The sequence below is a fragment of the Plectropomus leopardus genome, chromosome 6, assembly GCF_008729295.1.
Source record: "Plectropomus leopardus isolate mb chromosome 6, YSFRI_Pleo_2.0, whole genome shotgun sequence".
Lineage (NCBI taxonomy): Eukaryota > Metazoa > Chordata > Actinopteri > Perciformes > Serranidae > Plectropomus > Plectropomus leopardus.
The window spans coordinates 27,495,986-27,520,531 of NC_056468.1; the positions used below are offsets into that span (position 1 = coordinate 27,495,986).

The 24,546-nt window shown below is 39.1% G+C and overlaps 2 protein-coding genes across 2 annotated transcripts in view; both read right to left on the reverse strand.

Annotated features, from left to right (window-relative positions):
• The window catches only part of cspg4ba (chondroitin sulfate proteoglycan 4ba), a 37,943-nt gene extending 31,443 nt beyond the window's left edge, over positions 1–6,500 (reverse strand). The window contains exons 1-2 of the mRNA XM_042488488.1: positions 6,220–6,500; positions 638–801 (exon numbers count right to left, since the gene is read on the reverse strand). Coding sequence (XP_042344422.1) covers positions 638–801; positions 6,220–6,346 — 291 coding nt within the window. The 5' untranslated portion in view covers positions 6,347–6,500. The remainder of the gene's footprint in view (positions 1–637; positions 802–6,219) is intronic.
• Positions 6,501–7,196: 696 nt separating this feature from the next.
• On the reverse strand, positions 7,197–14,218 carry si:dkey-193c22.1 (uncharacterized protein LOC567837 homolog). Its single transcript, XM_042488329.1, is given in 10 exon segments — positions 7,197–7,954; positions 9,333–9,495; positions 9,950–10,091; positions 11,181–11,264; positions 11,404–11,444; positions 11,447–11,615; positions 11,809–11,929; positions 12,020–12,169; positions 12,260–12,287; positions 14,073–14,218. Coding segments are annotated over 9 exon segments (1,107 nt in total). The 5' UTR covers positions 12,262–12,287; positions 14,073–14,218; the 3' UTR covers positions 7,197–7,719.
• Between the last annotated feature and the right edge of the window lie 10,328 nt (positions 14,219–24,546).

Sequence of the window (24,546 nt, forward strand, 5' to 3'; positions counted from 1 at the left end):
GGTCAGACAAAACAAGACATTTGAACATGTCCCTTTGGGGTCTGAGAAACTGTGATGGACATTTTGTCACATTTTTTTGACATTTCATGGACCAATAAATTAAAAATAGAAAAGAATCAATATAAAAAATAATCATTGGTTGTAGCCCCAAATATTGTGCTATAGAGTGAGTATGCGAATAAAGCAGTAGGATAAATCAAGAAAATTATGAAATTGTTGGACAAAGGCTGTATGATGTATTGAATTGTGATCAAGTCACAAATAATCCAAATAAAACATAAAGTATAATCAAGCAATAATCACTCAATTACTCAAATACACCAAACTAACCAACTCTTCTACTTTAACAATCTCCTTGTTTCCACTGTGATAAGAGACTGGTGTGGCGTTAACACTCAGCTCGCACCACCCAGGCTTGTCTGCTTGTGTTACTGTGTCGAGAGACTGACACTGTCAACTGTGATGGAGCCATAGCTTACGGTGGTCAGCGTGTGTCACGTCTTTCTATACGCGTGCATGTGGTCAAGCACAAAGTCTGTGTGTATTGCACGCCTGTACATATATGCGGTAGTGCACGTGTGTGCTCATGTATGCTTGAACACATATGCTCATGTACTGGGGCCATGGATGTACCAACCTGCAGGCGACCAGCATGGAGCTCTAGTAAGAAATAGTCGGTCTGGCCGGCGGCGAGAAACAGCAGGCCATTGGTGCTGGAGGTTCGAAAGCGAATGCGGAGTGTGTTATGGTCGGACGACTCTGTTGCCTTGAGCTGTACAAAGCCGTCGCCATAGAAGGAAGCTAGAGAAAGAGACATGAGAGAGGGTTAGATTATCCAAAAATTCAAACAGAGAACAAAAAGGAGAACATATGTGTTCATATGTGGTGTTTACCATCTTTTACAGACTGTTAAATGAGTATAAAGTATGAAAGAAAACTGCAACAGAAAGTACAGTAGCAGCAAATACAGCAAACAGAGCGAGTCAAGTCAAGCATTGTGGTCTTAATATAGCCAACATGTGACATTTAGATATAAAAGTCAGGCTAATTATCATCCTGGTTGTTCTTTACAAGTGGAGCAGAGTCTGTGAACGTGGAAAGCAAATGCAAACACACACACACAAACACACACACACAAACACAGAGCTTTTTAACACACACTGCACAAATTATACCCCGCCTGATTTAAAAGAATGCTCGTAAGACTCTCCGCTGAGTTTAGCCTTCCTGGTGGGCCAGTTGTGTTTGCACCAAAATGATTTATACTAAAATATGACAAGAGTAAATTAAAGAAGCACGCAGAGGTGGAATGTAACTAAGTACATTTACTCAAGTACTGTACTGAAGTACAAATTTGAAGTACTTGTGCTTTATTGGAGGTTCTTTTCATGTCACTTATGCTTTTACTCTACATTTCAAAGGGAAATATTGTACTTTTTACTTCACTACATTTATCAAAATGTTTTAGTTAATTTACAGATTAAGATTTTAGCATTAAAAAATAAGACTTTATACATAAATAGAAATGTTTTGTTATATAAAATATGGTGTTTTGTTATGAATTAAATTACAAAACAGTTTATAAATGTACATCTGCGCTTACTTTATTGATAAATCAGTCAATTAACAAGAAATGAAGTGCAAATGCTTTTGACAAACATTTAGCTAATTTTTTTCAATAATTTTGAGTTTTTTAGGTGTTTTTTATATATAATTTGGAGCTTGCAGGTATTTATTTACCTTTTCAAGGTTTATGGGTGTTTTCTTTTTTTAATATAATTTCTTAAGGTGTTTTTTTATTATTAATTATTTATTTATCTTGTGCTGTGTTTTTTCTTTTGTTTTTAAATAATTTTGAGTTTTTACATTTTTCTGCTTTCGGTACCTTTAACACTTTATTTTTTCATGAATATACTTAATTACTTTTACTTAATTAAAATTCTGAATGCAGAGCTTTTACTTGTAACAGAACATTTTTATAGAGTAATATTAGTACTTTTACTTAAGTAAAGGATCTGAATACCTCATCCACCAGTGGAAGCACTACAGCTTTACATTTTGAATATTAAGCACGTTTAGGCTGAAACAAAACCTATGCATTGTGACAGAACCGCAGGTTTCTCCCTCCTTTTGTTTGTAGCTTTAAGAGAACCATTCATGGACTGTCCAAAAACATAGGAATTACATAACAGAATTTTAAAGATATTTGACTTTAACGCCACAACAGCGGTATACAAACTGAGGCAGAGGATGTGGAGGTGAGATCGCAGGGAGTCAGACATGTATGGGCCTGCCCTGCCCTGACAGGAACCTTCAACCTGAACATGAAAGGCTCTGACGTCCCCACATTGTCCGTGGCCTCATGTTCCAGAAACAACGTGGCGGACGGAGCCAGCTGTTTCTTCTACCTCACCTCCCAGCCATCTCACATCACCCTGTAATCTGGCCTAACGCGCTCTGAAGCCTTCCCATCCCAGCCTTCATGCCCGGGCACCACCAGCTCAGTTTTTAATGAGCATCAGAGCTCCCACGCATAATCAGAAGTTAAAAAAGATCTTAGGCTCTGTGAAGAAACATGTTTGTTCCATGTTGGTTTTATTTGTGGTTTGTGACCCACGGCGAGAACGGACCACCGCTAATGGGCCAGGGTGACTCACTGGGGAGGCTAGATAAAGTTAATGTGAGTTAATGCATTGCTGTTACTCCTAAAAGGGTTAATGCACTAATGGGTAGTTTGTCTGACCACATTCAGTCTGTACGGACTGTGGAGTGCAAATTAACACAATTAAACCAGCCAAATCAATATAGTCAGCAATCAACAGGGAGCTTATTACAGAGAGAAAAAGATATTCATTCATTTTCATTCATTAATAAAAAACAATAGGAACACAAGATTAAGGTTATATGTACTTGTGCTTTCAATCAATATATACTTAAATGCAAAACTGTTTTTTTCTGTCATCTCCCAGGCTTCCTCAAAGTAACGGTCTATTTAAAGAGCTTCATGTGTGAGCAACCAACCCAGTGTCAACCCATTTACAAAATCGATTTTGTACCTTTGAACAAATCTGTTTTTCTTCCCCTAGACTGAAACACTGTCCAGTCTCATTGTTAAATGCTAAAACACAACATTTTGAGCGGGTGCATAAAGATATTTGCTTCTTAGAGAAATTATATACAACATTATTTTACATACAGACTTTTTGCTGATGTAAATTTATATAGTTTAGTTCATGTGTCAGCTGTTTTGGTTTATCTTAAAAGGGACAGTTCACCCCAAATCAAAATCACAAATTTTTCCTCTTACCTCGAATGCTTTTTATCAGTCGTTACTGTTTTGGTGTGAGTTACCAGGTAATGGAGATATCTGCCTTCTCTCCAATATAATGGAGCTTTGGTGGTCCTCAAAGCACCAAGAAAAATACATTTGAAAAACACAACAGCACAGTCTCTTTCCAAAAATCATTACTCAAGATAATCCAAAGGCCTTGTTGTGAGCGTTTCATGTAGGAACTATTCTCTTTTTACTGAACTACACAAACCAAACACATCACCGCACAGAAGGAAGCGTGTATCTACTCCTGGACCAGAGGCTCGAGCTCCCGACAGTGCGAGATGTAAACATTAACGGCGTCCTCCTCGGCTGAGTTGCACAGTTGTGGCGTTAGCTAACAGCAGATGCACGGTTCACACTCCTCACAACAAGGTCTGCGGATTATCTCGAGTAACCGGGTCATGATTTCTGGAAAGAGACATCACTGCTGAGTTTTTCAAATGTACTTTTTGGCGCTCTGAGCACCACAAGTCAAGTGAAATCTAGTTCCATTATACTGGAGAGAAGGCAGACATCTCGGCTGGTAAATATTTTGCTTGAGAAGTGACTCAAAATTATTGATTGTCAAAATGTAATTTTTCTTTGAGTGGACTAATCCCCACAGTCCTCATTTCCAGTCTTGCTATCTTATTTATTATAAAAAACACCATATCACACCCCTAGCTATAAAACATTTAGTATTAATTTGTTTATCAGCTTTATTCTAGCCTACATCAACAAACGAATCATGTTTTCCAGTGAACTGGTTGTTTCCAAATCATATCCCCCACTGTAGCAAGCTTTGTTGGTTATTTGTGCACACCCACAAAATTAAACTGTTTTGCACTAATTCACACATAAAATATTCCTAAGGCCTCAGCTGAATAATCAGGTAAATGGCAGACACAAGCCTGAAAAACTTTGGAAGACTTTTAAATACATATCCTCCAGGTGCTTATTTTTACTCAAGATTCAGCCCAAAGCTCTGCCTGCGCAGGCATATATATTTAGCAATATTTTATAACTGAAAAAATACTGCAGTTATTCCTGTTGCATAAATGAACGCGATTAACTGACCAGTCAGGTGTAATGTGCCTTTAGCAACAGATTATACAGCTGGAAATAAACTAATTGATCGACCCAAAGGCACACAGCAGCCAGCATTACTTATCCTTACTCTGACCCTGAGTCAGTCCGACTGCATTTACTGTCCCTTCTCATTTACACATCATATTCATTCATCTCTGCGCACATAACGGGGGGAAGCATTTCCGAAAAACTGGCCAAGAGGAGTGCACTGACATTTTTCCCTTAAATTTAGGATGGACATGCACGCTCAGTTGTATCTTGGCGATGTCACGGTGACGTTCAAGTCATATGACTGAACGTCATGTTTGGTTAAAACAAAAGGGTCTTCCCTGCAGTTTACAGGATCCTTGGAAATCTGTAAAAGAATGAAAGAAAAGCTACGTTGTTTCATTTTTTCTTTGGACAAACATAGCTTTTTTTTGGGGGGTATGTAAATGAAAGAGCACAGAATCCCAGCAAACAATACCCACACATTAACATACCCATGTGCACCTGAGCATGAGCCTTAAGAAGCAGAAACAGGAGGTGTTTGGAGGTTGTTCTGTAATCTGCATGTCTGCAGGGGCACTTTCTGTGCGTCAGGGGACATTTTTTTAGGTGAGATTTCACAAAACGCTCTTTCAACAACAAAGCCAGTGACCTTTCAGCAAACACCCGCTTACAGTTAATTTGAGGGGTGAGGCTAGTGCTTGTCACTGCCTGTGTGCTCAGTTTATACAGCAAATCAGAGATGCATCTTGACTGAAGTGCCTCTTTCGGTTTTTGTTGACTGTCATGCCACTCTGTCGCTGATGCACTGTCAAGGCTGGGGACGAGGATGTTTTAGCAAAGGCTTGCTTCATAATGCTGAAGGGAACACACACATTCTGAGGAGCAGTGAAGTAAAAGAAATGTCTATACTGTAGTTATTTTCAATGAAAGATATGGTGAGAGTGAGTTATGGTGGAATGATTCCTGATTATTCCCAGGGGCAAAGCCTGGACAGACGCTGACTTTAGATGACACATGCATGGGATCAAATCAACCAGAGAGGCTAATGAATGCCCACATGAATGTAAATAATGTACATCTGTAGCCATGACTCACTAAAAACACATTCTCCCCTTAGATCTCTTGTTGCAGCGACGACTGTCCATTTCTTTGATTTCATCTGAGTGTGCTGTTCTAACAGTCAAATTGTTCTTTCATGCATCACAGTCACATCTCGGCCGCTTCTCATGATAAGGTAAAAGCAATGCATATCTTCTGTGCGCACTATGCATGCACATATCATCCAGAGTCATTTATCTGAGACAAACAATGATTTTATTAGCCTCATTAATTTGAGAAAATCACGCAGAACCATGCTGTTTGAAAAGCTTAAAAAATGACTTTATGTTGTCGCTGTGCAGCCAAACACACCAACCAAACCTCATAAACAATTTTTGCAATTGTGCTGAAGACCTGTGAATCACCGCAGCAGCTCGACAGCACGTTCAGAAAACATGAACGATCCTGTGTAAGGTGATACAGTCTGTTTTTGGAGGCACGCTTCTGATGTTACAGGAATAGTACTTTAGCCTACATATGAAGGAAAGCACAACCAGGAAAATGAGAAAGCTAACATTTGTTATGGCCACTGAGGTGGTGGTTTACCCGAGCAATCTTAATTAGCCTTCAGGGTGAAACAAAGTCTTCAGTAACACCTGGAGAAAACTCGTCAAAGTTGACCAATACTGTGATTTAGTAACAAGTTTAACACAATTGCATTAAAAGCACAATTAAGTTAGTTTATTTTTCGTTTGTTTTCATTGAAAAAAAAGTGTAAAAGTTGTTACCTCCCGACGCCAGCTCGAGCAGGAGCGACCACCAGAGCAGACCGCGGAGCCACAACTTCTTCTGGGTGTTTTTCCCCGCAGAGTCCATCTTTCTTCTCCCGGTGGAAACACGACTGTTACCGGACATGTGCGGTTACATATTTACAGACCTGCTTTTCACTTCTTCACGCTTCGGTACCGTCAAACACAACAGTTGTGTGCGTGTGTGTGTGTCTGTGTGTGTGTGTTTGAAGCTGTGCAGCTGCTTGCTGCAGACCCTGAACTAAACTCAACTGCAGCAACGATGTAGGTCCTCGCGAAACTCCGCCTCGTGCGTGTGTGCGCGTGGAAAAAAAGGCATGTTAATCCTAGTTTTCAAAATAAAAGCTTGAGGAACAAAGGAGGAAACGCTGCAGGCCAATTCAACTAAACCACAGCATAGATGAGGATAAGATGTTAATTAACTTGATTTATATTAGCTTTTATTAAATGTCATGTAAAAGCCCACAAGATAAATCAAGTTGAAAGCGTAATTATTGATCAGATTAGCTACAGATAGGGGAGAGCGGGGTCAGTTGGCACATGCCTTCTTGAAAGTGATGGAAGGAGAAATACTCAGACCTTTTACCATAGTAGAAGTAGCAATACTACCCTGATGAAATACTCTTTTACAAGTAAAAATCCTGCATTTAAAATTTTACTTAAGTAAAAATAAAAAAAAGTATTAGCATCAAAATAAATAAAGTATCAAAAGTAAAATTACTCTCAATTGCTCATCCCCGATATAGTCGCTGCCATCTTGCACTGGTGACGTCATTTGGAGCCAGATTCTGCACAGTAGCAGTATGACCCCACTCTTCCCTACAATTTATTAAAAAGTATTGATTAATGTATGGTGGGTATGTATGTAAGCACAATAGACTGCTGATTGATAAGATAAGATACATAAACCAACACTGTACTTTCATATATAAAGCATTTACAATAAGACACAAAAATCAGTTCCTTCAGGAGGGTTTAATGTGTCTGATATCAATAATAGGTATTCAAGAAAAGATAATACAATTTAAGTTTAATTTAATGCAAATATGATAACATGAGTTAATGAATCAAAATGTGGCAGTGTCTTTAGGACATAGTTGGTCTGAAACAGAAGTATGGACTGTAACTGGACCCATTTCAATACTATGTATCAGTGTGCTTTACTCTTTTTAATAACAGTGTTACTGCAATCTGGATAAAATTTTTATAAGAACGTTGTTTTTCCAGATTGCAGTCCACCAAGAACCTTTTTTTTTCAATAATGTAGATGAAAAAATGAATCAGAAACAACCCCAGGATTTACTCAATTACAGTCTGATCAAAATATAAATTATAATCATGGAATCACAATAAAGTTAAAATCAAGGCTGAACAGGATTCACGTTGAGGTATTAGAGCAGAAACTGTAAACAGAGTTAATGGCACAATCAGTAAATTATCAGTGATGAATGACAGTTTGTCTGATGTTCTGAAGGGACGTCAGCAGGTTCCCGAAAGTTTGTTGTACTCCTGTTTGATGCAGCTGTAGATGGGATGGTAGAAGTGCCGGTCTGACGCCATGAGGTCGGTGACTATCTCAGTGTGGTCGACTCTGGGCAGCAGGTAGAGCGACACCTTTATGGACAGCGAGGTGAGGAGGTCGTGAAACTTTGTGGAAGATTCAACAGGAACGATAATGTCATTGGTCCCATGGAGCAAAGCGAACGGAGGCACTCTGGCAGGAACGAAAACAAGAGATTGTGGGTGAAAACTGATTTAATTAAAATGAAAATATTGAATGTAGATTTCATAAATGTTATTGTTGTTCAGAGCCCTGCACAGGCATTTTGTGGAGCGGGTGCTCAAATCACAGAAAAAGGGTACCCTTCCATAAATTTATTTTTGCACAAACACAAAGAAATCTTTTCTTTTGCTCTTCTTCTCTCCAAATTTTCTTTACCTTCTCTTTCCTTTTACATAGTCACCTATACATTCTTATAATTATCTTCTAAATAAGCTACAAATATTCTTTTAAAAAATGTGTGATCTAGGCAAGGTGGTCTCCTTGCTGTCCCGTGATCAGCAACAAGACACATGTCCTATTTGTTGAAATTAATGATCAGAACCACGTGTGGGAGGCGTAAACATTATTTTAAGCTGAGTTTTGGTGTATAAAGACGCCTGAAAGTGGGAACACAATTTGGCTTTACTGAGTTTGAGTGTACTTGTTGTTATGCATTGTGGTGGGTTATTGTCTTATTGAGGCTGGCTGTATTGAGATTTTTTAATTGTGGTTTAATTGCATGAGTATGGCTCTGCAGGGTGCTTGATTTGTTTGCAGTGCGCCGCCACAACTAAATCATCCACCGCCACAAATAGATTTTGGAAGCTGGTCTATTAATTAGGAGAGCTATTAGAATAAATATAATGTTTGTTTATTTATAGCACATTTGGGGCTGAGACGGCACAGCAGAGTGTCGAATAGATGCGGCACTTTATGCCATACAGTTAACATTGCTACTGTTAATGTACTTTTGTCCTCTGTATGAATTATTGTATTGTTTTGTATTCTCTCTCTCTTTCTTTATTTCTGTTGTTTGTTACCTGCCAAGGGACTACTGATGTAAATTAGTTGTCCTGCTACCTCCGGCATATTTACACTTGTATTTTATACAGATGTCCATTAATAAATAAATAAATTGTCACCCATTGATGTGATCAGATCAGCAGTGAACTGATCTACAGATTAATTATCCATGCGAGGAGTGACAAACTGCTGCGAAGGAAAAAATGAGTCATGGAAACGCCACCTGCTGTGCTGCGTTCAGGGACCTGCAAACGTCAGATTTTAGAGGAGACAGCATGATACCGGCACAGGGGCTCGTCTCAAATGCAGTTAACAGGCATAGAACACACTTTTTATTGAGAACGGATGCCATCGCCAAATTTAAAAATGTAAAATGCAAAATTATATACAAAAAAAAAGAAACTAGAAAAAAATGTTTTGCTAAAAGGGCACTTGTCTAGTCCGAGGCTAAAAGTGCCGGTGCCTGAGCACCACCCGGGGTCCATCTGTGCATGTGCCTATCAGCTTTAAATCCTTTCAGTCTCACCTGTTTTGTTGGTCTCGGCTAAACGTGTTGAGTATGTGTGTTGGTGAGTAATACGGAAAGTTCTCCACTCCATTCATGGCTTTGTGCATGGTGGAGACAAACTCGACCGCTCGCCTCTGCTCGTGCTCATAATGGTCCATGATGTTGTACACGCCGCTCAGACCTGTCCAGGAAACATGAGAGACAAACTAACACATTAACACAAAATCCCAGGAATCAGTTTTATGAAAATATAAATGAGGCAGATGTCTCAGGTCCAACTGTGGAAAATGTATGAAGAACGTCTCTGCCCTCAGGTCAATAAAGCAATAGATCAACAATGTGTGCGGCACACAGACATGTATTATTATTATTGTTATTATTATTATTACAGGGTTCCTGTAGCTTAAGGCAAGTTTGATTTGAGACTGTTTAACAGTTTTTTTTAATGCCACCCAGAATTAAGTTTTAGACCAATTTTCTAATAACCACAGTTGAGCAAAGATAATTGCTCATCTTCTTTTGTTATATTTCTGTTATGTTTTGTGCAAACAAATTTTAAATCTGAAATCTCAAAGTTTACTGTAGCATAACACATCGTTGCAAACGTGACTGATGCGCTGCACAGTGATCCTCACCAATAACTCCTCTTATTGCCGATGTAACGTCCCTCAGCTTGCTGGCCTCGATGAAAAGCTCCTCTCTTGCATCAATGAGAAACAGTGTGGTCAGTGCACACAAATGTGCACCTGCTGAATGGCCAATTAGTACTATGTTGTCCTATAAAAGACAGAAAAATAAGACAACAACATGTGTATTAATGACATATTATTCCCGTGGACACAGGTTGAATGACGATCAGTACTCTCTGACAAAACATCATTAGCTTAATTTGTTGATGAAGCATGTTGGACATCTTGGATCAGTGCTTCTCAAACTGAAAACAAAAACGTTTTAGGTTTTTTTCATGATAAATAATCAAAGAAGCTGTATACACCAACAAAGCATTAAATTGCTGCAAAACACTATTTGTTATGTATAGACAGAGTGGAGGTATGGTGTCCTGAGCAGAGAATGACGTCACGTTACCTCTGCATGTTGCGTCAGGGCGTCTCTATTCTTCGTTTTGTTAGACGATCCAGCTGCGTGTGCATGTTCGTGCATGTGTCTCCCTGTGTGAGTATCCCATTGGATAGCTAATGGCCACCGCTCTGTACTGTGCTTGTTCGCCAGTTACTGCACTGGTGGCATTATGCCACTCCAGTGAGTAATTTTAGACAGTATGCTGGTGTCACAGAAGCAAACAAAAAAGGGGGTGACATATAACTGAAAAGCGTCGGCCTCTACAGTGACGGGGGGGTCAGGGGGGTTTACCACGAAGGCAGTTCAGCAGAGCCAGGCTCTCTTTGACTGAGCTGGCTCGACAAACCATAGAGCCACAGTCAGAGCCAACAGGGAACCACGAAGGTGGTTATCAACTGTCTGTTAACTCAGGCTCTCTGCTTCGTATTCTAAGCGCATTCACAGAAAACGAGTCAAATAATGTGCAGAACACGTCATTTGACTCTTGTTAATGATCAACCGCGTGCTGCCTATTTCCACCTTTGAAGAACATTAAAATGCGTTACAGCGCAAAGCAACACTGTTGCTTCTTCAGTTGAGACAAATGCTGACAGAAAATGACATATCGTAAATGCACAAGTTAATATCGGCCACCTCCGTGGTACAGGAAACCCTGACTTTGGGCTCAACATACCTCGCTGAAGCACTATAAAAGTTTTCTTTTTTGAAGGGAGGTTGCAATAAATTGTCAGTCTTATCATTAAAGTTTGCCTGTGTTTCTAAAGAACAGCTGAAGATGTTTCTCACCTTGTCAAAGTTGAACTTGTGTCCACTCTCTTGAGCCCAAACCAAGCAGTCAGCAATATCTTGGACCATCCCTAAAACGTTCCCCTGACAATCAGACAAAGCAGCAGTCAGTTCAGATACCACCGTAATCGTCATAATTTCATTTCTTATCTGCCGTTTAAGTCACTGCAGTGTCGTTTTCACCTTAAGTTTACAGGTTTATGTGAGGTGGTAAAGCTCTTACCTTTGGATAGGTGAAGTAATCGGGACAAATGACAGTTGCATAAGCTCCTCCGCCATCCGCCTCGCCAGCAAACAGTAAATGGATCTGTCTCCGGAGCCCCACGCACCTCCGTAGATGAAAACCACCAGCGGCGCAGGGACATCTTTAGACCTGCTCACGTCTGGAGGGTGGTACAAGTCCAGCTTGTTGCTTCTGCGGCCAAATACGATGCCCTGTGAAGTATTCAGTCAGACAAGACTGTGAACTTTGACACAATTTTTAAGTAACACTTAAAGCAAATTTTTCATCAAGTGAAGCGATGAAACCTGAGACAAGCATGACAGTGTGGTTATTTAATTTTAGATATTTACCGAAATGTCTGCAAAGAGACACAAATACAAATAGAAACTTGTGTGTGTAAGTCACCTTTTCATAATGCTTTCGGTTTTCGTTGTTCTTGTACCATGACTTCCACTGAAAGTAAAGCCTCCCATATTGTAGATACTTCAGAGTTTCCAGCACAGCTCTGGTCAAACAGTATATTCGCCTGAAGGAGAGGCCAGCATTAAAAAAACCCATTAATGACTGACTGACTCTTGTCAATGAATAAAAAAATATGAACACATCTAATATTTACCTTGGTTTTAGAGCTTCTATGTACTTCTTATATCCCGGCTTGTTGGGCCAGCCATACAGCCATTGGGCAGCCAGAGAGATGGAGTACGGGAGGCCCACCAGCAGGACACCCGCGGACACAGGAAGCGACATGTGACATCTTAACCCTGACCTTAAAAAGTAGAAACAAAAAGTATTCATATATTAGTTCAAAAGTAGTATCACTCAGAGTTCTTCAAAATGTTGTTGTATCGGCTCTTACATGTCGTGAGTCAGTCCGTCCGTCTTCCCTGCAGAGAAGAACAGAGAAACTAAGTGTTATATTGTTGTCACTCACACAACTAATTGAGTGTTAATTGTTCTGCCCTGTAACTACAGGCTAAATTATTTAGTCATTCATTAGCCGTAACCTCTTATCCCAGCTGACACTGGGCGAGAGGTGGAGTACTGGACAGGCTGGACAGGTCGCCAGATTATCACAGAGCTGACACATTCACACCCACATTCTCACAAACAGCAAATTTAAAGTCACCAATTCACCTGCAGACTGTAACGCTGGAGAAACCAGAGAAAACCCCCTTCAACATAAAAACATGCAAACTCCACGCAGCAGGGCCCCGGCCAGCAGCGGCAGGGCCCCGGCCAGCAGCGGCAGGGCCCCGGCCAGCAGCGGCAGGGCCCCGGCCAGCAGCGGCAGGGCCCCGGCCAGCAGCGGCAGGGCCCCGGCCAGCAGCGGCAGGGCCCCGGCCAGCAGCGGCAGGGCCCGGCCAGCAGCGGCAGGGCGCAGGGCCCCGGCCAGCAGCGGCAGGGGGCCCAGCAGCGGCAGGGCCCCGGCCAGCCGGCGGGATCTAATCGGCTCAATCAAGGTTTAGCAACTGACGGAGCAATGTTTTATAGGTCATTTAAAAAGTACTAATAAATACAAATTTGGGGTTGGGAGGTTGTGTTCATCCTACTCAAGCTTTTTACTTTTACTTAAGACTGCCATTATTTATAAAACCTCAAAATTTGGTGATTTAAGAAGTGTGGCACCTAGTTCTGTTTATGAAACGTTACCAGGACGCCCTCTAGTGGACATTTGTTACAATAACACCGCTGCAAACAAACACACAAATAAATAAATGAATGGGTTAATTAACTAAAACATGAATTATATATGTATGTATGTATGTATAGGTGGGTGGGGGGGTGTTTGATAAAGAGTTTGAAAAAAAAAAGAAATCAATAAAAGTTACTAGCAAATTTCCAGAAAAGTAGCAACACAGAAAGGCAACACAAAAAACAATGAAAAAACAAACAAGGAAATTATCTTAAATAACTGTAAATAATTAAATAATAATCGTAAATTTAAATATGTAATTATAGTAATTATAAATATGTTTTTCTGGGGTATTTTGCACCAAGGTTTTTATTTTTAAAAAATAATGCTCTCTCTTTTTACCTTCTCTGGGTTTTTTCTGTCACATTTTGCTATTTTATTGCCAAGTTGCTGATTGCCTTTTTAAATTAATGACTTAAAAGCAAGAGATATTTTTCACAAACTAACGATTAATTGATGGTTTATGACTCATCTACAAAGGACAGCGAACGATAAATATCTTATTAATGCTGATATTATTTATAAAACCTTAATAATGGCTGATTGAGGAGGAGCGCCTCTCTTTACGTGTGAAACGTTACCGGGACGCGCCCTCTAGCGCACTTTTGTTTAATCACACCGCCGTTTGTTAAAAGCTTCATCAGTGCTGCTGCTGGTTAAAAAAAAACACACAAAAATCACATTTTCATCTGAAAGCGTCCATTAAAAATGCATGATAAAATGATATTAGCTTGCTAGCTTTGACCCGGGGTGAAGCTACAACGGTATAAAAGCTAAACTATGCTGTGGCTTTTGAGCCACATTTCTGCTGTCAAATTGAACCATCCGTGATTTGTCCAAACACAAAACCTGTAAAAGTTCAGTTATTTGTCTGCAGTAGCGTTTTTTATCGGTTAGCTACATGTATTGTAGCTCAACTTATTGTTTGGTCAATAGCGGAAAGGTCGGGAAAACACCGGAAGCAGCGAAAACATACCACAAATAATCACATGTAGCGCCTAATGCCGCAGCCGGGTCCCGGGTTCATGTGGTCTGGCGTTAAACTCGGTGTGTCGGATGAGGCGATGCGGTGATAACCTCAGTGAACAACCTGTCCTCCAAAAACCGGTCGGCCTCGCACCCACAAAGATAAATTACGGCAAAGCGAGAGAGAAATCCTCCTTTACTTCCGCTTTGATATTGAAAACTAGAGCGCTTCCGGTTTAGGTCTAAAGTGGCATAAAACAGACATCCCTTTAAAACCCAGCAAAATTGGCCTAATTTCAGGACTATTAAATTTATTTTATTTTAACCTATACATTCATTTTATTTTTATGTTATTATCTACCTACCTACCTACTTATTTTTTTATTTATTTATTTATTTGAGACACCAGGTTCCCCTTTAAAAATCGTTTTCATAAATGCTATAGCAAATCTCTTCTCTTATGATAGCATACTGAATCAGTAGCTCTTTGTTTTCATGTAATTTATCTATTGTGTACACACACACATATGTATTTACATATATATATATTTTCTCATTCTCTTAATTTTTTTAATTGATTTTATGTTTTTTTCCCTGTTTTAAAATTACGTTTTACCTATTTTTTATTTATGGGTTACTTACCTATATGTGTTTCAGTGTTTTATATATATTGACTGAATATATATATGTATATATATTTTTTTTTAAAATGTGTGTATTTATAATCATCATAAATAAATATTTAAAACCATGTCACAAAACTATCATAATTGTAAGCATATTGTCCCTTGGTCATTTCCCTTTTTTAACATTTGTTGTTTTTACTAATTTTCAGGTAATTTTTTGTCTTTAAGAAAAATATTTAAAAATCAACTTATTCCTTGTCATTTTTGCATCAGTTCATCTGTCTTTGCGCCCTTTTTCTCATGTTTTTTGAAAGAAACTAAACCAATTTGCTCAGCTTTCAAACGGTTAAATGCTTGTGAAGGGCATCTGACTGCAGCACAAGAAAACAGGTTTAAAGGGTTAATCATACCATTTAAACCCGACCAGAGGACGAGTGGCCGTACAGCTGTTACACATAGAAATACAGGATTCACAGATAAACGTTAGCGTACTCATTTATTATTTCACATTCACGTTAAAGCAATTTTGATGTAACGCCCTGACTTTCATGGTCGCGGATTTCTATCTTGTGATATTCAACATCTCTGTGCAGATACCCCGGAAATACACATGAAAGTCAATTTAATTAAATTGTTTAAATTGCTAAAATACAAGTTCTTTGTCAGATTACTGGTGATAGATCCGTATTCCCATTTTCATTTTTTTCTTGATAATAGAAACTGCAATTGATGAAAAAAAAAAAAAAACCCCTCAAAAAACGTACTATTTTTTTTACTGGAGCTCCCATACTACTTACTATGGTCAAAAAATGAGGAAGAAATGTCCAGAAAAACTATTTTTTATAATTCTCTTGATAATATATTTAACATTATGTTATTGAAAAAGTTTTTTTTTAAATCTGCATTTTCTTTCTTATTAATTAATTAATTTATTTATGCTTATTTTCAGGTAATTTTCTTGGGAGCATAAGAACAGCTGTGCTCACTCTGCAAACACTGAGGAAGACTGTGAGATGTTATTAATTTATGTTGATGTTATTAATGTTATTGATCAAAATGTAAATGAAAATGTTTTATAATGTCTAATAACCAGCCTATAAGTTGGCACATATTAAAATAATTATACATTTATGATGCAGGTGCAGAAGACAGTGAGTCTTTTGTCTGTCCACGGTCTTCTTTGATGCACCTGTTGACCTACATGTATGCAAAAGTTTTGTTATGTCAGACAATAATTAAACAAAATCCACCCATTGTATGAGCCACACTGAGGCCCCGGTCCTGGGTTTTTTTCCAGATACAGTTAAGGTCAATTATTTACTCCTCCCAACTTCTTGCTTTACTAGTGACTGAAACATTCAATGATCCTGGGATTTTCCACATCGCTCTCAGACCTCCTGCTCAGGTCACAGTTCGTTCTGCTCATTTCTTCGTATTAATTCATGTCAACATGTGACAAATGTTTATATAAGAGAGTCTGAAAAGTTTTTTATGAGGACACTTAGCTTGATATGTGAGCATAATTACTGCAAATGTTCTATTTGATTGAATGTAATAATTTTAGAAAGCTCCCCAGCAAATAGTGCTACTGTGCTGTTAACTGACATCAGCCGCTGATCAGAGCTATTTAGGCATTTTCTTAAAAGGCCTGTTAACTCTTACCTTTTTGTTGATTACAGAATTTGTTTTAATTATGGACAAACTAATGAGTCATGATTATAAAGTTATATTCAGATCCCCGTGAAAACACACATTCTTTGTCGCTGTCTGTAGCCTAGTAATTCATTTTCACAATAACTTTGGTTCATCTGATTTTTTTTATCACTATACTGGATTTTTTTTATTCATCTAATATTGTTTTTACATTTGCCTCCATAAAGAACTGCTGTTTTTATCCTTCACTGTTCATGTTGCAACTGAAATACCCTAATAAAGTTAACAGATTAAATAGCCTATAGTCTTGAAAATAAATAATTGATAAAATAAAATAAAATGGAGATTACATTTACATTTATCAGTCTTTTTTGAATCACAGCTATGCGATACAAACATTACCAAAAAAGTATAGCCTATTAATTATGTCGATGATGAATATAGAAGCACAGGTGATAACTATTCAATACAATTCAGTGCTGTATGTTTATCTTTCAATGACCTGATGTAATTAGTGTACAAGTGACTCGAAAGATTACTTTATTGATATAGAAAAAGAAAATCTGTGACTGAAATGATACTGAACTGCTACTGGAACAATGCATCTGTAAAGTAAGTTAGCAAGTAAGTTAATACATTGTTGGGGGCTTTTTTTGTATAGCATCTTTCACAGATAAAAAAAAATCACTAAAAGCAACAAAAATAAAACTAAAATAGTGACAAACAGCACACAGCTGACAGGTGAAATGAAAGCAGCAATAAACCACAGGAGGGTAGAGACACACGTATAGAAAAAAAGGAATAAAATATATAAAAGGTAATACGTAATGTGAGTGATGTATTCTTACATAAAGTCTACCTGAATAAAAATGTTTTCACTTCATAAAGTTTTTGGTGAGTAAAAATCAGCGCTGCCAGCAAATATCCAGCAGAGGGAGGAAGAATTCTGTCAGTCTCCCTCAGCTGAAGTTTCATTCATTTCTTGATGTTGTGCCTGCAATAATTCAGACAGACGATATCTTCTTTATTAAAAAGGACTTTAAACACAAGATAAATAATGATTCAAGATGTGAATATGAAACAGTTCATGTTTGCTTTACACTGAAACTCACTGAGCTGAGCCTCAATCATACCAATGGCTCTCTGAATTTTTTAAATGATTATTTTTGGAGTTTTTATGCCTTTTATGTAAATACAGCCAGAGAAAGACTGGAAAGGAGCGCGAGAGCAGGAATGACACACAGAAAAGGGCCTCAGCTCTGCAAGTTTGAGACCTTTAACAACTGGACACCCCAGCTGTATTATATTACTGGGCAACTACCTAACTCAAGTTTCGCAGCTTTGCAAGCTCGTCCTCGTACTGTAATGATTAAATGAAAAAAAAGAAGTGGGTTTATGCATGATATTCTTTGAAAAAATGCACAGATGATTTGTAGTTAATTGTAAAAAAAAAAAAGGTCTCCTTTATGGGCAATCTAAACAATGTAATTTAGAATTTGTTTTGAAAAATAAATAAATAATAATATTAATAATAATAATTCTTTAATCTGATTTTAAATATATGATAATAAATATAATTTTCTTGATTTTTTCCATAGCTTTTTGATCATTTTCAAATAATTCTCTCGAGCACTTTTTTAATAGTTTTTTTGTTTAAGTTTCTCTCTTTTTTTTTTTTTTTTTTTGCAGTTTGCAGGATATTTCATGCCAAACCAATTTGCTTACATTGCAATGGTTGAAATGCTTGTGAGAGGCTTCTGAATACAGCACAAGAATGCTGATGTTGTTCCAGGTTTAATGCCCACTTTGCACTAATTACTTCTCTGTAAATCCACCGAGGGTAGTGGACAGAGGCTTCATTGGCCATGACCATGGAAACGTTGGATTCAACACTGCAGATTCATGGAAAGCAGAGCAGCATACGCGTGCTGACCAGCCCGTGGGTTATTGTTATGTTTGGCCCCGCAGAGCGGGGCCTCCAGCCCTGAGTGGGTGTGTGGTTGCTCCTCCATCTGCCACGATGTGGGGAGGCCCAGGTGCTTTTTCAGAAGCCACAGTGGAAACGAGACGTTGAGTGAATGCAAAGTCAGGCATTCAGCCTGCAGCATGAGTGGAGTCAGCCCGTTTTAAACACTGTGGTAAAAATTCACAGCATTTTCCCGTGGCTGTTTAAGAATTATATTATCCTTAAGGGAATTATTGTATGCATAGTGGTATTAAGATAATAACAATTGACGTGCAGGAGCCTGTATTCTGTGTAGGCGTACAGCGAACTTTTCAGCGTGAAAAACGGTGCTCTCTGTGGAAAAAGTTTGAAAAGTCATTTTATGTTGCAGTGGCTTTAGGCCTGTATGAAAGTAAAGAGTACAGATGCTGAAAATCAGTGACAACATGTCACAATCATTATATCCTTTTGCTCTCTGAGCCTTTCAGATCAAATCAGTGACTCCTCAGATGCTGCAGGGAAGCACAGTGACCCATCACACTGCACGTCCTTCAACAGGAGGCTCGGACTCGTGGTGTCATGGCAGCAAACACACTGACAAGTCCTGGAGCGAGATGCTGCATCACTACCAGCTCCAGCGGATACCTACAGTCTGTTCCTCCTCATTCATTCAACACCAAAATATTAGATCTTAAAACATTTTCATCAGCGTTGTGATTTGAGTATTTTTCTTTGTACGAATTGACTCCAGTCTAGAGCAACATTACCTCTTCATACTCTCACATTGGCTCAAAATTCAGTTGATCAATATATAAAATATTGGAAAAAATGGATTACATACACTGAGGGACTTAACCTACTGTCTGAATAGATGATAAACCTGTTCTGTACCATTGTTTCATTGTTCTTTAAAAACAACAGCATAGTATTTTTTTAGTCTGGTGTTCAGTGAGAACTTATGGTACTAACTTAACTTAATATCTAAACACTAAAGGTGAGGTCGTTGAAGTTGAATTTCAAGAATATCAAGAAAATAATTGTCTGCATAAATATGTAGGGTGTGAGAAGCTTATTACAGGTGTAACTGACAGGTAAAAAAAAAAAAAAACAGAGGAGGTTGTGCAGAAATCTAACTAGAAAAGCTGGTTGTCCATTTGAAATCAGATAGTTTAGTCTCTTTTACACATAAAGTCTGGGACAATAGTGCTTTTTTATCTGCTGCTATTCAAAACTAGGAATTAAAAAACAAAGAAATAAAGTTTAATCACATAGGCATACCCATTTCCTGTAGGTAGCAGAGAATTTATGTCCTGATATAATGTTTTGTAACTTTGTTAAATATTTCACACCATAAATTCTTGTTTCATAAGAGACACCTTGGGCTTGTAGTGGCTTATCTGCTTTCATTTGAACCTTTTTTTTCATAGTTAATCTCTTTGAGGATGTGCCTATCCTCCTCTGCTTCTGGTGAGTCATTGTGGGTGTTTCACGATAAACGGAGGCTTCCTGCTCTGTGTGTACATAGCCTTCACCTGTAAGAAAAAAGAAAACAGAGGGAGTGCCCTTAGGCCTGCCAAGAGGTGAGTCATATGTAAACTACACTTCAAAAATATGTAAACTACACTGCTAAAAAAAATTAGATTACGGCGCAAAAGGTACCGTTTATAAATGTTTGAGCCCTAAAATACAAAAATATCATTATTTGAAGACTTTCGATGTGTGCTATTAATGTTTTTTTAGATCATGCAAGCAGGTGGTTGTTTAATTTTGTGAAAGCTGGTACTTAAAGCTGGGGTAGGCAGTTTAAACTTAGCATCACTGGGCAAAAATCCCATAACAAAAATAATACAAATCCCATAATAAACTCTGAGCACGTTGTAAGTCAAGTTGTCTTAGAGAAAAGTAGGTGTCAGCACCTGCTCTTGGCTCTGTTTTCAGGCTTTAGAAAATTTAGCCCGTGACGGGAAACTCTGGCTTATCACAGTTACTTCAGAGAGAGGACGCTCCTATTGGCTGTTTAACAGAGAGTCCTGCCGAAAAAGTTGCTACTCCAGCTTTGGCAACAACAGCCTACACTGCAAAGCAGAGTCTAAAAGAGAGTCTGTCAATAAATGAAATTAAACGTGTCAATATTGACAAACCATCTCAGAGATGGCAAGAAAATAAATAATATATATAATATTTAATAAGAAGCATAAATAAATAAATGAATGAATTAAGTAAAATAAAACATTAGCTTTCTGTGCAAATTTCAATACTGTGATTCCAATAGCTTGCACATTTATGAAGATAAATCCACTTCTGTCTGTGACATTTCGTCACAACTTTCACAGCTGTTAGTTTTTAAAACAAAAGCCCTTAGTGAATCTCTTAGCATCAATATCAGTGACCGATTGCCTTAAATGCACATATTTCAAGGTTGTGATTTCAATAGCTTGCACATTTATGGATATGAAGAAATGAAAACACTTCTCATACTACTGTGACATCCAGTTGCAACTGTCACAGCTGTTAGTTTGTTGGAAAAAACCCTCAAAAATCCCTTTACATCATTGTAAGTGATCTCTTATTTTAAATGTGGACACTTCAAGGTTGCGATTTCAAAATCTTGCTCATTTATAAATACATTGACATCAAACCAGTTCTCATGTGTCTGTCAAATCCTGTCACAACTTTCACAGCTGTTGCTTTGTGAAAAAAGACACCACAGAAAATCCCTTAACACCATTATCAATGATCTTTTGCCTTAAAGGAGCTATCTGTCATTTCCAGCCACCAAATCCAACTGAATGGAGGGCAGTACTTCATCCTTTAAATGTTGTCTACTACTGTGTTCATAAAGCTTACTATTAGGAACACAGCTTACTGAGCTCAGTCAAATCAACGCCACAATAACAAGAAAACAGTCACATCACGCCATGTGAAAAGTTTATGGTGAACTGTAAACCCACAGTTTGTGTGGTTATTAGATACAGTAAAGATATGTTTTGGTATATTGCCAATGTTAGACTTATGACTTACCAGTCACAAAGAAGCATCAGCTTCAAACTGCATCTTTTTACTCTTCAAGAGCTGTCTTCAGCGTAGGAAATCCACACCAATATTTACTCTAAATTTGCTGCTTGTGATGGGGATAATGATCGTTTTCCAGGAGCTTCTGCCATCGCTGTGTTTTTTACACTAACTAATTCACTGAGACTGTAATTCTACACTGTATCCATTGACTCCAGTGTTGTGTTGAGGACTGTTTCCCCGTCAATATGTGTTTCCTCCTCACTTAAACCTGACCCAAACCCTTAGCCCCAACCATGACCATCAAGCAGGCCACCGAGCAGGCAGCAGCTACAGAGACCAAACCAAAGTACACGGCAACCCCAGTCCAGCCAGCACAGACCCCAGCTCTGACTGGACAGCCCCCCACTCCCGACTGGATCAGCAAACGTTCTGCTGCTGCTGTTACACCGTTTAGACCTGATGCTGCTGCTGGCCATCAGCTCGCTGTGATACCAACTAAAGGTCCATCTCCCATTTTGCTAGGGAAGCACCCACAGAGGCGCTGAGCGAGGCAGAGGGACAGTGATGTGACTAACTTGCTTATTCTTGCTCATTAACAGCCTGATAAACAGAGAGAAATATAATTAAGTAAATCGACGTATTAGAAACACTGGGTTACTGTATGAAGCGTGTGCAGTGGTCGTCTGTTGGGAGGGGCAAAGGATAGAGAGGGAAAAGCTTGTAACTTCTGATGTTTTTTCATGCCTTTTTCAGATTTCTACGTACCCCGGCTTTAATCCATGATTATAAACGGAAACTCTAAATGGCAACAGGGGCAACATATTGAATGCATGCATTTTTCCAAGTGTTTGGGCGTACAGATGTCTACTTGTGTCTGTTTGTGTCTTCGCAGTGGAGCGCATGTTTTCTGGCGTAAATGTGTACACACTGGCCTGTTTACTTCCCCCTGCTGTGACCCAGTCCCCCTGAGCCCCTAACTGATGCGTGGCACTGAGCCAGGCCTAAACATGCTGCTTCTGTGTTTTCTGGCCCCCCACTTTCCCCTCCATCCGCTGTGCTGCACAACCCCAACTCAGCCGGACTCACAGAGGAATTCTGCTCTCGGTGGGCTCGGGACCTCAGGACACAGAGCCATCTTTTCACGGGGACTTCACAAACACACCGGACCCAGAGAGAACCTCCCTTTGACAGGGGGGAACCATGGAAACTGGCACTAACCACAAGGCCCAGTTTCTAGGTATCCCCATGCCCGGAATCACACCCCAGTCCCACGGACGCCAGAAGAGCAGCGAAGACAGAGGTGTTGGTACTTAGAGGGCGATGTGGTTTTTCAGGGGGCCCTCTGATTGATAGGAGAGAAACAGAGCGGCCATTCTTGTCAGATGCACTAAATGAATGCTAACGAACCTGTGAGGGTGCTCAAGAGCGCATTCCTCAGAAAAATAAGTGAGGAGGTTTGGCAAGATAAGGGAGTTGATGGGGAAACTGACTAAGCAAATAAATTATATTTAAGCGTGCACATTGTCAGATGCACCAGATGAATGCTAACAAACCTGTGAGGATGCTCAAGAGCGCATTCCTCAGAGAAATAAGTGGGGAGGTTTGGCAAGATAAGGGAGTTGATGGGGAAAATGTCTGAGCAAGTATATTGTATTTAAGTGTGCACATGCGCGTGTGTGTGAACAGGTTACAGAGGTTCAGAGGTACATCGCTGCAACAGTTTCATCTTTATATAGTCCAAGCTCTTTGCAGAGAGCAACGGGTCAAGTTTCAGTGCGTCATGTCTCTTTCCAGCACTGACTGAGTCAACAGAAGGTAAGAGCTTCCCTCGACTGGGCAGCCCTCAAAAAAACCTCTTGAATATTCAAAATCTGACATGACTGATTACCTTATAGAGCAGTACCTGAACGCAGGGATATGTTACCTAACCACGCTGCGCTCTGTCATAATTACATAAAAACCTTACATCCCTGCACATGCATGAGCATACAAGTCAACGTTACGGTTTTTAAACATATATCAGGAGGATGGCATCTTGATTTGACCAAGCTGACTGAGCCTGTGAGGGAAAAACACAACCATAATAAGTATGTGACGTAATAATTCCTTGAAACCTGTTAAGTTTTCTTTCACTTGAGGTCCTGTGAGCCTTCAAAGGCTCTGAGCTGCTTGAAATCAAAGGTGAACGTACTGTAACTGTACATAAATAGACTCACACTGACAGTTCAGCTGTGTGTGTTACGTGTCCAAGATAACGGCTGTGCTCCTTTTTCAAACTGCAACACGTCTTGCGGCTGCATTACATTGTGTTATACTGAGGCTTTAAGAATCTGATGTCTCTGCCTTCTCCATTAATTTCTGTTTGTGCTCAGGGGCTGAGACCAGGACATGATGATCACTGCTGATGTTTCAGATGACATTTGTTGATATCAAACTTTACTGTAGCTGCACTAGAAATATTAGTGTGTCATCACGTCCCAGTCTGCAAACCATGGATATGGCACATTTGTCAGTTTCATGTGTATCATATCAACATATCTAATGTAACATAGTTCAGATTCCATAAACTTATTTTCACTAATTACTCAGTTTCTCATTAGTAGGATGAGGGGATAGTGGATGGCACATCACCTAGGCACTGCCAAGCAGTAGACAACTGTTTGAGACCAACAAAGAACCAAAGTGTTGTTTTTTTGGTTTTTTTTGGATTGCATGTCAGGGCATTTCCAGCAGTGTTTATAGGAGATAAACCAAGTTATACAAGTTATTCCCTAACCCATACCAATTGGTTTTTGTTCCTCAAAGTAACCTTGTCACAACAACAACATTTTACGAAACTGGGGCTCAGAGCGGAGAAAAGCACTCAACACCAAAAACAATTTATCAAATCCAAATCTTCACTCAAGTGGTCAGGGTTCATACATGTGTAGCAGGTCAGCAAAGGAAGAAAAATCCACTCACACAATAAACAAAGTCCATAAATCCAGGCAGAGTCAAAAACCAGGTAAGCAAACACCAGGAAAAGGGAGCGCATGAACACACTGGGGCAACAATCACAGTCTGGCAACTGAATGGAGGAAACACTGGGCTTTAAATACACAAGGGCTGATTGCAATCAAAACAGGTGGGAAAACTCAGACAGTAAAAGTAGCACGAAAAACAATGAGAACATATTTCAAAATAAAACAGGAAGTGGACGCAAACACATGAATAGAAACTTGGCAGAATATCACACTGTATAAAAG